The following is a 14398-nucleotide window of genomic DNA, read 5'->3' as shown; positions in this document are numbered from 1 at the left end:
GAATTCTGGATAATAGTAACTTTCTTCATCAGTTTAAATTTAATACTAGAAAATCTAATCTTCGGATGCGACACCTTTTCCTCTGTGATATTCCGAGAACAGAAAAATACAAATCATCACCTATATTCAGACTTTGTTCTGCATATAATAATATTTCTACAAAGCACGGAAATCTGGATTTTAGTCTGCCACTTTCCTTGTATCTCAAAACACTAAAACCAATTTTTGAAAAAGACTAGACATACATCTGTGAATCCATTCTACTGTGCATTATTTTCCACTGTTCTGAAATTATTTTACCTTCTATGCTATTTTTATTATTATTATTATTGTTATTATTATTTTTTCAATACTATGTAAAGGCTATGTTCTGAACAATGAATATTTATGTATATGGTTGGATGTGTATATGTTTCTTTCCTGTAGTACTTCACTTATAATCTTGTGTGTATAAATGCGTTTGTGTGTGTGTTTATATGTAATCTACACTTTTATATGTTTATTCTTTGAATTATGTAAGCTTTCCTGTAATTGGAGATTCTCTCTGTAGGAAGCAAATGAATAAATAAATAAATAAACATGTACAAAAGTGAAACTGATCTCTGTTAATATTGGCACTATTTTGTCTTGTATTTGATAGACACATGACAGGAAGGAAAATAAGAATTTGAATGTATAGCATGTTGTTTATTGGTTGTCATGGTATCAATGTGTAAAATGTACGTGAATGGCTTCCAGGTATTAAAGTTCTGTTGTTATAATTTGAACATACGTATTTTATCTGTCTTGTGCAAGTTTAGATAGAAATTACACACACAAAGGATAACAGTGTTATTGTTGTTTTTTAACACTAGTCAACTGTTTTACTATTGTTTATTTTCGGTTGAAAATAGCTTCTGCTCTACTAGAAATTTTAATAAATAAATAAAATGCTTGTGTTATTTCTTAGTGACTCCCATGTGCTCAGTGCTCGATGTGTGGGAAGATACGTGGGGATGGCATCCCCCCAGCTAAAGAAATATTAAAAGCACCACTTTCAATTGCGTTCCGCGACGCTTTGAATTCAGGGGGTGCGGAGAGATGCTTTATTTTTTAAATGATATGTTGAAATTGTATTTCTCTCTTACAAACAGCTCGTGGTAAATTTCTGAGTATAGGATAATGCTCAACCAATGAAGACGAGGTTCAACTGAGTGTAGAACTGCGTTTTTCTTATTTCAATGAGGATTAACATCATATAGCCGTGAAGAACATTTGGGATATATCCCTGTGTGATATCATTAGCACCTACAACAACCAAATTGTGGCAGTAATCAGCAATACGGGTGTGGATGGAAATCTATCAGTCGGGAGATGGAAAATAGGAAATCTCCACGTTTGGGATGTAAATGTTCACCATTTGCCGACAAAGTAAGGATATTTTCTGAATGAAAGATACTCAGAATTTCCCGGTACTGAAAATCTCGATTTTTTTCATTATTTTTCTCTTTGAATTGATTGTTTTCGTACTGGAGGTAGGAAAACTGCCATTTTCCAAGACATTTCCGACTCTTAGAGCGCAGAAAACTTCTAGAATGACGCACATTCGATACACAAAATTACATCAGGTGTATGTACAGTCATGGAAAGAAATACTTTCCCCATAAGACTACTGGTTTTAAGAAAAACTAAGTATGCTGACCAAGGCAGTAATTTATTTTATTAAAAACATAAACTAAACGTAACGTTTCAACCTTCTATCAAGGTCTTCATCAGACTCTGTATCAAGTGCAAAAGACTTGGTCAGCATACTTAGTTTTTCATAATCATGGAAACAAGGCTTAATGATGTTATAACTGGTTTTAAGGTTCTATGGGGAAAGTACCTTTTTCCTTGACTGTAAACTCAGGCCAATACCTGACACCTTCTGAAAAATTCTCTCCGGTCCTATCAACGTCGCAATTAAATACGTGATACTGAAAGTTAATAAAATCTAAAATCCTGAGTGATTGCGTATTAAAAAAGCTCGACATTTCTGCACTATAAATCTGGAAACAATCATTTAAATGTCAGTTTTCATTCCAGAAATGAAAATAATAATCACTTCATGGAGAAACATTGTGTAAAATTTGAGGTTTTACCATGTTTGGGAATAGCGAACATTTCCAATCTCAATCTCACCCAACCAAACAGAAGCAAAAAAATCCATCCCTCACACCCATGTGAAATGTTTTTTTCTTGAAATAACAGCTCAAATAAACTAGCTTTTTGTATTTTTGTAAAATACCTCTTTTCCACATCTTCCGTTGTTTCTGTAACTTTCTTTCTACTGCAAGAAATATTTATTTACTAACTAGATGTTAGATATTGAAGTTTGTTTAGTTTCTGTTTCTATGTGGTTAGTGTAAAGTTTAATTAATGAATTTATTGCGTAGATTCTCAGCCTCACACGTAATTGAAGATAGCATATAGCTAATATTAGTCTCTCGCACTAAAATCATCATCTAAAGGGTGAAGTGATTTTGTTGATAACTTTCTTTAAATATGAAAAATACTATTTTATTTCTTCAAATTTTGCAGAGGATTATTAGCGCAGAATTATAACACTGTATATACATATACATATAAAATATGTATGATTTAAAACAATATATTGGAATGGTTAAGCAATTATTTATTTAGTGAAAGATAACACACGCGCGCACACGCACAGACACACATAACACTTTATAGCTGATATATTATGTTCATTTGAATCTTCTACACAATTTGTTTCGTAAATTTTAAGTAACTTCAATTATAAAGAAACATAAAATGTAAAATTAGGTGTATTTTTACTAAGTTCCAGGAAATCCCTCATCAGCGGTGACAGTGAATTCTTCCTTGAAGTTCTGTTGAAGAGTGAACTCGTTTTCAATTCTCAAATACCATTCATCATTCGCTTCATACGGCTTCCATTCAGGCACGCCTTCGATTGGTGCGTTTGTAGGGGTCGGGTTACTGAAATGATTGTAAAGAAACAGGAATGTAATATCAGGGGCGTAACGAGACTCACGGGGTTACCGTTCCGTAAGAGATCATACCTAGGTATTCAGCCATATCAAGAGTGACTGCTTGTAATGACTTTAAGACTTTACATGGATAGTCAATAATAAAATCAAAGTTTAGATCCCATTTTCACATCAAGGCCAATGACCCCAGTTCTCTCATTTGGCTTCCAGCTTGTTACTATTATATAAGAAATAATTTTCAAAACATCAAAAAGCATAGCTTTAAGAGTATCCACATAACTTCTTAACTTCCTGCCCGTCGTGTTGGATTAAGTGGTTTGAAACTTAAGTTGGAAATATTTCTTATCCAGATTTTAACTCTTCCCATGGCAGTTACCTTAGAAATTATAGACATTCTGAACAGTTACCAAAGAAATCAGTTTTCTTTCAAGGTTACCTTCTACAGCATTAAGAACCAAATTTAAATTTTGATGTGCAATTTGGGTTCTTTCTCTAACGTACACCTATTTCCCATCCACAGTTACAATTCTTACTTAATTATTTTAAAATCTACATAATTTTATCCCGCTGGCATTCTTTGCTTAGCATAGTGGGAAATCGTGGTATTATTACTGCAGACCTACGAAAGCGCCATCTTTGGACCTCCCACGTCACTATAGTCTATTATGCCTGCAGCACCATGTCTAACAAAACCGTAAGTCAGGAAAATCGATTACAGTCTCCCGACTTTTTGGGGCCCCGTTATCTCGGGGACCCTGAGGCACCAAACCAGTTGCCCCAGCGTAGGTATTCCCCTGCGTAATATGTACTTATTGTATAATGATAATCACTGTCAGACGAGTTTCTGCCAAGCAGCTCCTCCGTAGTCAAATGATATGAATGAAAATATTATACTTTGTCCCCGAGATGTCTGGAGCGAACGAACGAAATCAAGTCTCTGCGTGGAGGAGGAAAAGCGACTGGAGTGCCAGCCTTCTCAGCAGCGAGTACTACTTCGGAGCGTCCACTCGCTTTCTCCCCTTCACTACCTTTATGAGCGGCCTTGTTACAGAGATTCCGGAGACAGGTTACAGCAAATATATCTATCGACTTTGCAGATATATTACATATATATTTTTGTTATTTAGCGTCACATTTCTAACACTTTTGAATAGTCGTGACGTTGAGCTGATAATTAGATGAAATGGATAAAGGGACAGAAAGTACACCAATACCTAGGCTGGGATTCGAACCCGGTTACTTCGGTGGAGAGATTTTAATCGATCACTTAAGATTTTTTTAAAAATTATTATTATAATTTATTTAAAGCAGTGGCGGCTCGTGGTTCCGAATGTTGGTGGTTGCAGCAAATATATATATAATATATTTATATAACTTTAATTTGTATATATTTATAATTTTATATGTGAGTGACACGTGGCACTTTCGAGGAGTACAATTAATAATCATCATAAAAAACTTGATGCTTCCATTTATTCGGCAGCAATATTATGCAGAATTGTGTTTTTTGTGATTACATAAGAAGTACTTAAATGTTCTGATCCTACTTTAAACTGCAAGTCCAGTCCCGATTAATCTTTCTGTGCATAAAGTGGATTTAGAAACCAACAAATCAAATCAAATTGTTACAATTTTCTAGCATAATTTAAATTTGGTTAAGATTCTCCCCAAAATAAAATATTTATTTTTGCTTAACGTGGACATTTTGTCTGTTGCTCTAAGACACAGGACAGTGAGAACTTTTCTGCTGTTTGAACGCTGCTGCACTCTAACGGTGTGTGAAAGAATTAGCAATTAAGCGTTTCTTGTTGGTCCGTCCTCTTCTTCCCTCGCCCGCCGGGGGATCCGAAACGGGTCTCCTGACTTTGCTGTGTTGTAAACCCATTGCAACGACCAAGCCGACTGAAGCAGGGGATAGGAAGAATAGCGTTGAACTTCGCTCCAATACTCCTATCTGTAGAGATCAGGGCGTTGCTCCGGCTTTGCAACGCCTACCTGTGCGTCTACTCATACACTGTGAAATCTCGCAGGTTACCTCCTTTTCTTTTAAACAGATCATAATGGAATTTCCTTTACGAAGCAATAAAGGGCAAAATTGTTTGTTTATGTTCAATATATTTAATAGGATAACAAATTTAAAAAATATACTAACAAAAAGTACGAAATTTTGTTGTAAATATCCGGTCGTTGTGCAACACTGCAACAATATCAGTAACCACCCCTGATTTAAAGTGAATATCCCTAAGCTGCATCCTTCGCCACACATCAAACTCACATCAATTAATCTCAGTTCTCTTTCTCTTTCTCAACATTCAGGTCTGAACCGGAATTCGAAAAAAGTCCCACTGGCGTTGTAGCCATCTATGCTAACCACTAGGCGACTCGCGTAAATACATAGAACCCGAAAGTCTAGGCACTGATGTTGACTAAAAGAAGTGAACAGTAATGTCAAATAGTCCCCTTGTAATAAAAGGGTCCCAGGTTCGATACCCGGTGGAGGCACATAGTATTTCGGATCCCACTTGAAACTATAAGTCCAGTCCAAATTAGCCTTGCTTTGCATAAAGTGGTCTTAAAACAAAACCTTTTAATAAAACTGAAAGTAAGGTCAAATAGGTAAAATACACCATTCTCTACATTTAAAAACTCTTCACACTTTTGTCTGTATTTATAAAAACTCAAATTAACATTCCAAAGATAATTTTAATTTTGTTTGTTGTTTACTTAATTTTAACATGAAAACAAAAGACTTCGTTATTATTTGAAGTACTAAATGATGTATTATACATCCCATTCGAAAGTAAGATCGACGTTTTCGAGCAGATTCTGTATTTTGCCTAATATTCTAGCAAAAATGGCCACCAGCATCTTAGACAAAAATTCGGTTCTATCATCTGGGATATGTGAGCTAGGTGCTCGAATTTAAATAACACAGAAGCTGTTCTTTGAGAAAACATTACTCTTGACTAACTAACTAACTAAGTCTCTAGCAATTATAAACCCGAAGGTTTATCCCTGCAGCAACACAAGCCTTCCATCTGTCCCTATCCTGGGCAAGATCAATCTAATCCTTTCCATCCGTATCGATTTCCTTTAGATGCATTAATATATGTTCCTGTTTTAATGGGTGTCGTGTCGTTTGCACCGAGTCATTTGCACCGTGACTGGCTGGTTTTCCCACAATCCAGAGTGTCATTACCGACGCGCGCACGTGTGTTTATGGCCACATGGTGCATAGTGCATAAAGTGGACTTAAAACATAAAATCAAACGTGAAACGTGTGTTTATGACGTTGCACAACTGTGTTTACAGTGAAATGTTAAACCTGTCCAGACAGTCAGATATGACTTTTCTTTACTTATTTCAAAATACGTTACACAGGATTACTTGTATCAATTTTATTCCACAACAGAAAATACATAAATCAGTCTATTAACTATTAATCATTTATACACTACATAAAACCATTAAAAAACATTGTAAATACAGTATTCTTAAAATATTGCAAGCATTCTACAAGTACTGAGTACATGTAGTACACTTTGGAAGCAACATAAATATGTCAGTCTGTTACTCTTAATTATTATACACTACATAAAATCGTCAAAAACATTTTAAATACAGTGTTACTTTTTGCAAACATTATATAAGTAATAGTACAGCGCCTTGAATAACGTAGTGTGGAAAACGACCCAAGAAACTGGTTCTCCAGACGGATGAGAAACATAGATGGCAGTGCGATCAATGTCGGTGCTAATTTTCTTATGAAAGTAATGCATGCGGCTTTGTTAGTTTGCGGAATATATTATGTAGATTTGTTTGTCTTGAAAGGCGGTACGTGAATTGATGGAAACAGTTATATTTGTGGAGTGATTTGCAGTCACGAAATGACATTAATTTAGAAAGAAAAGTAAAATAAAATTAATAAATAAATAGTATGCGTAACACAAGAAGAAACATCGCAAAGTGATTCCGGACGTCAGGTGTTGGATTATTTTTCTATGTTATTAGAATATAAATAGTATCCTGAGAGATATTTCATACCGAGGCGACAAACCACAAGTGTCGCTTGGAAGCGAGCAGTCCGTAATCAATGCAGCCTTTCGAACCGTAGGGACACAAGCTCTGACTGCACCGTTTTCTCAAGGAGATTTTACACCAAAGCGACACGCGACTAACGATACGAGGATTTCACACTAAAGCGACACGCAAAGCAACAACTAAAGCAACTTTCACACCGGAGCGACACATGTTGCTTGGAAACGAGCCAATCAAGAGCAACTTTTCACATTGCAAATGCATGACGCAGCACAGGCCAGCGTTCGGATGGTGAAATCCTCAAGCGGTAAGTTTCGCTTGCCGCTTTGGTGCGCAATCTCCCTAAAGCAAGACACTTATTGCATCGCTCATGCGCGAACAAAAAACCACGGCAACATGTTGCAAGCTATTGAGGAAATGGCCCAGTTTGAGTGACGCACAAGCGACAAAGCGACACGTGTCACTTATCGTGTCGCCTAGATCTGTTGTTGTAATGTGCGGTTTTTCGTGTCGCCTATCTGTTGTTCGCACAATTAGCAGCGAACGCTTGCCAATAGACTGAAGGCACCATGTCGCTTGTCACTTAGTTGGGAACTCCCCCTGTAGCGCGTCGCTTCGGTCTGAGCACCCTTCCTTTAAGGAGCTTTCCGACCGAAGTAAAGTTCTGTGGGGTTCCCCTTGTCGTTTCATGCAATCATCATTCTCATCATCGCCGCGATTAGTTTAAAGCGGAAGAAAAGAGACAGTAAATATCAAAAATACAAATGCTTCAGTGTGTATATCTTTAAAAGAAATGATGATGATGATAATAATAATGAGCCTAATTCATACACAAAAATTTAGTTGCCAGGACCATTCCACGCGTATTTTTTCTCCCGTATTATTAACGAAAGTATGACGATAACAGGACGTGGTCGACTGTCTAGAATGTTCGTTAATATCTTCGCAACCACTGTACCAAATATCATAGCAATTATCACATTCATAGAAATGCTTCATGTAAAAGAATCAGACGTTGCAGCGAAAACTCCATTTACTTCCATTACACTAGGGAACAAATGAAATATTTTTTTTTTTTTTTGCCTCCAGAGCGAAATAAGTTGCCTCTTATGGAAACAAATGTGCTGAATTCAAGAATAACAAAAAAAAATGCTCTAACACGCAAGATTTTATTTTTACAGGTATATTTCAGTATACATGGAAATATGCATAACAAATGTACAGAGCCATGAATTGCACATCATGCAGTACATGTAAATAATATAAAATATCATTTTATAAGGAAATTAGTAATCAACCACTAGTCAAAAATAATTAGCTTGCTACAGATAAGGAAATTTGAACAATACAAAAGCATACGTTTACTTGAGATTAGGTAAAAGATGTCTACCTTTCAATGAACGTCTCTTATATTCAGTGCTACATTCTCGTTTCGTATTCCAACAGTAATCCCCTAACATGGCTGGGTCCCATCGTCCTTGGTAACGACGTTCCATGTCAGAAATCTCCTGATGGAACCTTTCCCCCTGTTCATCACTTACATCACCTAAATTGTGTGGAACATATTCAAGATATTCAAGATGAGAATGTAGAAGATGAATTTTTAGACATTCGGCAAACCATTTCTTTGTAACACCTCAGTAGCTCTGAAACTAGAAATTCATAGTTCTCTTCTTTTTTGTTTCCCAGGAATCCATTCACCACAGCTTTGAAGAAACGCCACGCTGCCAACTCGACGTCTTGGAGCTTTGATTAAAAAAATTGTCTTTCAGGAGTTTCTAATTTGTGGCCCCACAAAAATATTTTCCCTCAATTTTGCTTGTTGTCTAGTTCGAGAAAAGGTCTTGGAGGTAACGAAATCCACTGCCATGTTTATTCAAGGCTTTCATGAAGTTCTTCATCAATCCTAATTTAATATGTAGGGGTGGGAGAAGAATCTTCTTTGGATCAACAAGCGCCACATATTTCACATTTTTTCTCCAATTTGGTATTCATCCCTCATTCCGCAATCTTTAACTACAAAATGACGACTTGTGTCGCGACTGGCCCACAGGCATAGAAAGCAGCAATGTTTCGTAAAACCTCCCTGTAATCCTGTGAGCAAGGCAATAACCTTGAGATCAGCACAAATTTCCCATTCATATTTATTATAATTTACAGCTGCTAACAAAGCAGACATTGTTTCGTATGTTTCCTTCGTATGCAGAGCATGGAATAAAGGAATTGATGGTAAAACATTACCATTATGCAGCAATACAGATTTCATACTTAATTTTGAAGAGTCTATGAACAGTCTCCAATCTGGTATTGAATGTCGAACACCGAACTCATTCATTAAGGAAACAATATCTACACAGAAGCACATATTTTCTTTCATTGTGAAATACTTGGAAAACTGTTCGTCACGGTTTCGATAAATGGAAATAATTTTTGTGTCTTTTGCAAGAAGTTTCCACTGCTGAAGCCTTGAACCAAGAATCTCTGCTTCTTTGTTTCCCAAATTTAAATCGTGTATAAGATCACTTAGCTCATCGTGCATCATGCACACCATCATGTTGTTCGTCACAATGGTATTCTACGTCGATTGATGTTGACGGCTCGTTTGCAGTATCTTCATCTGGTGCTTGCACAACCTATGTGCGTGGGGGTTTTGGAACTGGTAGTTCCTCGCTGTGGTGTACCGGTCTCTTATATATAAATTTACATAACAACTTTTCAAATGAAGTAATTCTTTCCCTTTCTTTTCCAGGTAAACATCTAGCTTAATTTTCCAATGTTCGTATACCTTAAATTTTATTTTATTAAAAATTGACTTAATGAAAAACTTTTACGTGTAGGAGAATTTTGACGATTAGTTTCGCTTACTACACTACAAAACACATTAGAAACAGTCATTACTTTCACGGGGGCAAAAATCATGTTCCCTAGTGTTATAAGCAGACGAATACTAAGCACCGGGTCCAACACCAGCGCCTCTAGCGGTATCATTTTCGAGTGGAACCAGCCAGAGCGCGCAGAACTGTGCCGTTTTCCACACTACGTTATTCAAGGCGCTGTAGTAATAGCTACGTATATATAAACACGATATTTAGATACACTTGCACAACAACAATACAAACGTTATTTGAATTCTTGTAGGTACGGAAATGCTCGAAGATCGCCCGAGCTTCTGTACTTCGAAAGAACACACTCAACACTGTGGTGAATCGGGACTGCTTATCCCGTTTCTCACATTCTTCGGACCACCCCGTATAAGAGGAATTAGACCCGATGCTTACGATTGTTAGTTCGCTGAGAAATGTAGTTTGTCTCCCAGAAGCTCGCATGGATCGACCATACAGCCAGCTGGCGAGCTTCTCGGGGCAGACGTTTTCCTTTTGGGCGAGAGGGTTCTCTCCCAGCTGCGACCGCGATAACATCAACTCCAGCAACGGTGCTCCACGACGTGATAGCCAACGTGGGCGTGACTCAGCCTTTATTTTCCCGTTGACTAGAACGTGGAGGCTTACGTGACATGGAGTTAAGTATTTTACCTAAAGGGTTTAATTGACCATATTACTTTAATTGATAAATCTTTAATCATTTTCACTCCCTTTCCCCCCCTTCTTTTTAAACTCTAGAAAACATCGCGAGCTAAGATGCTAGAATTTCCTATCGCCGGGGAGAATTCCTGTAAATATGAGAGTGGTTAAGAGAAGGAAAGAATATGTAGCACATAGTTTTTGTAAGGATAAGTGTTTGTAAGAGATAGTGGAACCAAAAAAGAAAATGGAAATAAAAAGAATAGTCGACGTTGATCGTCGTAGTAAATATTTTGTGAAAACTGTCAAGGGGGGTAATTGTTAACAGATCCTTGTTTGAAGGGGCTTATTTATACAGAACACGTTGTTACGTATTGTTATTGTAAGGAATCAAAAACTGCACTTGTTAAATAAATAAAGAGTATATTGAGAAAATACACAATCTTACTTGTTCAGGTAATGAAGGAGGGCGCAGGACGCCGTTTAGGATAAGTTCACCTTTCCCCTGTATAATTTTTGGGTAGTAGCTAGGTATTTTTTGGAGGGGAAAAAAAGCAGTTGTATATTTTGAGAGTCATATACACGTTAGTTCGTCGGGAGTGGGACTTGACGAGCCCACAACAAAAACTCCCGACCAGCTGGCGGTACATGCGAGAAGGATTTGGAGCGATGCACTATTTGATGCTTAGAAAGACTGGGTTTTAGTAGTTTGACCTTTGCCCATTTTGATTTGTCTATGTATTTTGGGGGGGGTTGTTTTATTTTCTATTACAGGGAGATATCCAAGGGAATGCACGTACTTCCAATAATAATAAAAAAAAGAATGGGTTGTGACGGATTGGAACAAGACGTCACACCACGTTTGTCCATTTCGATGTATTGATATTTTCTTCTCTTCCCAGTCAATAGACCCAATTCTGCCATCTCAATTGCAGACGAGTTTCTCTTTGTTTCCGCTTTAAGGCTTCAAGCAACACTTAAACAATGGGTTGCCTTTTCCCGATGACTTCGTTAAGCTTTGAATGCCATGACTCAACGACATTATTTGTCTTGTGTCTTTGGTTGCAACAGTTCCACACAGATATTGGAACATGTTCGTTCTCCAACCACTGTTTCACGAAGTAGTCATTAAACAACTGGATCTTTTGATCGAGTGGAGAGCTGTCCATGATGAGTAGGAATCCCTCTTCTACTTCTGATTCAGGGATCAGAGACAGAGCGGCACACATTTTGATGTGCATTCTAACACCTTCGTCCTTCTTGTACATACCAACGAGCCCTAGTCGTTGAACGTTTCTCCAAGTTGCTTGTTTAAAGTGGAAATTGCAACCAGAAATGTGTGACTGCACTTTCAAAGTCTAGTTTGATCACTTTCGGATTAATCTCAGGACAGTAGTTCTTAATGAACGAAAATAATCTTTGATAAGTTCTTTCGGTTTTTTCCGGAAGTAAAGCATAAACTACTGGTGCTACGTTAGTAGCAGTATTCGTACTACCGATGTCGATATGGAGGGTATACAGCTGATAAAACTGTTTGGAGCAGACGCTAAATATGCCATCTAAAAATACGGTTTCTGAGGCTGCCAAAACATCTTTGGATCTGACGCTAGCAAAAGCTAACAACCGCTTTCCATTTTCCGTGTCGTCAAGGTGAGGCAATGGAGAACCGTCATTAAAATACTTCAAAGATTCTGGTAAAGTGAGATGATCTGCATCTGGTGCATCTTGTTGAACACTTAATACAATCTCCTTGTTCTGTTTAGGGTACACTTCTGTCTGTCGTAAACAGGAACGTTACTAACAATATTCAAACCTCGGTCTAGACATTCATCCATTTCTTGTCGAAATGTTTGCGAAACAGGCGTTAACACTTCTTCACGAACTCTCTTCTTGCAATTCGCGAGTTTCTTCTTAATTTCAAGCTCAGCATGGTCTGGCACACATGTATGTTCCGGAATGCGCACAATTCGTCCATCTTTGACGATTGACACACCTCGACATTTATCCTTTTCCTTAACGCACACCTAAAAGAAGAATAACATTGCAACATTAGGTCTCAAGAATTTTATGATGAGATGTAACTCACGTTTTCTAATAGGTATAAAAGTTTACATGTGGAAATTTGCTTACCCAAACTATCGAACCATCCTAGTTCACCCTCTTCTTATATGCACTGCTGGCCTTCGTAAATAAGGGACGGCTTTCCGCGCGTTGTTCCTATCATTTCCATATTCTCAGCCATGTTGTCGTCTCTCTCAAGTCTCAGTTTTACATAAATACTAATTTCCCAATGTAGATCCCTCATATATACTTTCATCTTACATTCATTTACCAATCACCTTCCTTTTCAATCGAAGATCAACACAGCTGTAGCTGGGCAACGTCATAAACACACGTGCGCGCGGCGGTGATGACACTCTGGATTGTGGGAAAACCCACCAAGGAAGGTCTTGACATATGTCGCGGCGGAAATGAAGCGATAAGAACCCTCGGCGCAAATGACGCGGCACAAGCGACACGGACTCGTTTTAATGTAATGGGCAAACACTACTCTTCACGGATTAAAAGATATATAAACAGTAGAAGAAAGTAAGAAATTTTTCATTGATAAATTTAAACTGTATTCCATTCCCCGATCAATCTTTATCTATAGCTCTTGTCCAGTCTTACGGCGGCCGGTCATCAAGCTGGCAGGGGAAGTGGGTAGCGGGGAAGCGGTCAATCCAGCATGATAAGAAACGCAGCAGCCTCTAGAACGAGGTGCGAGCCGAACCTCCTCCCTCGACGTCGTAACTCTCGGCACCACCGCTGTTGTCTGGTTGCATTCGGCGCATTCCCCGCTTCCCACTGCCCTTGCCAGCATGTAGAGCACCCGTCGTAAGAGTAGACGAGAGCTATTGTAAACAGCAAGCAAGAGAGTTTCCGACTACAGAAAAATCTAGTAATGTTTACTTGTGTAGTTAAACTACGTTGCGTACGGCTCGATTATATTGATTGATTGATTTGCTTTATTTTACTTCGCTTTTTGTGCCAGTTTTGTCTAATTTGCAAAGATGGGGATGAATGATGATATGATGAAATTGATGAATGGACACTCGCAAATATCAATGCAGGCCGGGATTCGAACTCGGGACCCCTGGCGTCGTAGCACGATGTGCTAACCACTCCGCCACGTGGTTGATTATATCGATATAGACTGACTGCGTGCGTGTGTGTGTGCGCAAATGCATGTTTTTATTTAAATGTCATATTTAAAAATGAGGCCTCACAAAACGTATCTTGCATGTTTTAAAATTATTAACATCAATGTATATTTTTTTTAAAAAAAATTGCGGATAATGTGCATATTTTACAAAATTCTTAAGATAATTCATTCTTTGGAAAGATAGAAGGGTTTACAAATTGGAACTAGTTTCTAAAACTATTAGAAGGCATCTTGTCAATTAATCCTTAGCACCCAATCACCATATTGATGAAATGAAGGTTATTGAGTCACCTCAGTCTATAGGGGTGGCAGAGAAAGGATGTAATTTGTTAGATGACAGGCACGAGGAAGGACGCGCATAATGGCAGAGAAAAGGGAGAAAACGAGTAGGCGAAGTAAGGCAGTGTGTGTTCTACTTGTAGCTCGGCTGGCTCCATTAATTCGCTTCCCCTGTCACACGTTCATTGGTCGAGACCTCTCGAGTCACTATTTGTGCGAAGACTATTTTCGATTGGTTACCCCAGAGATTCCAGGAACACAATATAAGTCAAACGTTTTTTTTCTTTAACTCTAAGACGACGAGAGAGAGAGAGAGAGAGAGAGAGAGAGTAGAAATATATAAAGCAAACTTATTATAGTAAACG

General features: G+C 37.9%; 1 protein-coding gene across 1 annotated transcript in view; it reads right to left on the bottom strand.

Moving 5' to 3' along the window:
- Positions 1-2563: 2563 nt before the first annotated feature.
- Positions 2564-14398, bottom strand: part of LOC146005233 (pyrethroid hydrolase Ces2e-like) — a 153209-nt gene continuing 141374 nt past the window's right edge. Inside the window, exon 11 of the mRNA XM_083144315.1 lies at positions 2564-2979. Within this exon, the coding sequence (XP_083000441.1) occupies positions 2817-2979 (163 nt within the window). The 3' untranslated portion in view covers positions 2564-2816. The remainder of the gene's footprint in view (positions 2980-14398) is intronic.

Source organism: Lepisma saccharinum, chromosome 23, assembly GCF_977018435.1.
Source record: "Lepisma saccharinum chromosome 23, izLepSacc3.1, whole genome shotgun sequence".
In the NCBI taxonomy this organism is placed as follows: domain Eukaryota; kingdom Metazoa; phylum Arthropoda; class Insecta; order Zygentoma; family Lepismatidae; genus Lepisma; species Lepisma saccharinum.
Note: the sequence above shows the minus strand (reverse complement) of the source record. Positions and strands in the feature narration are given on the sequence as shown.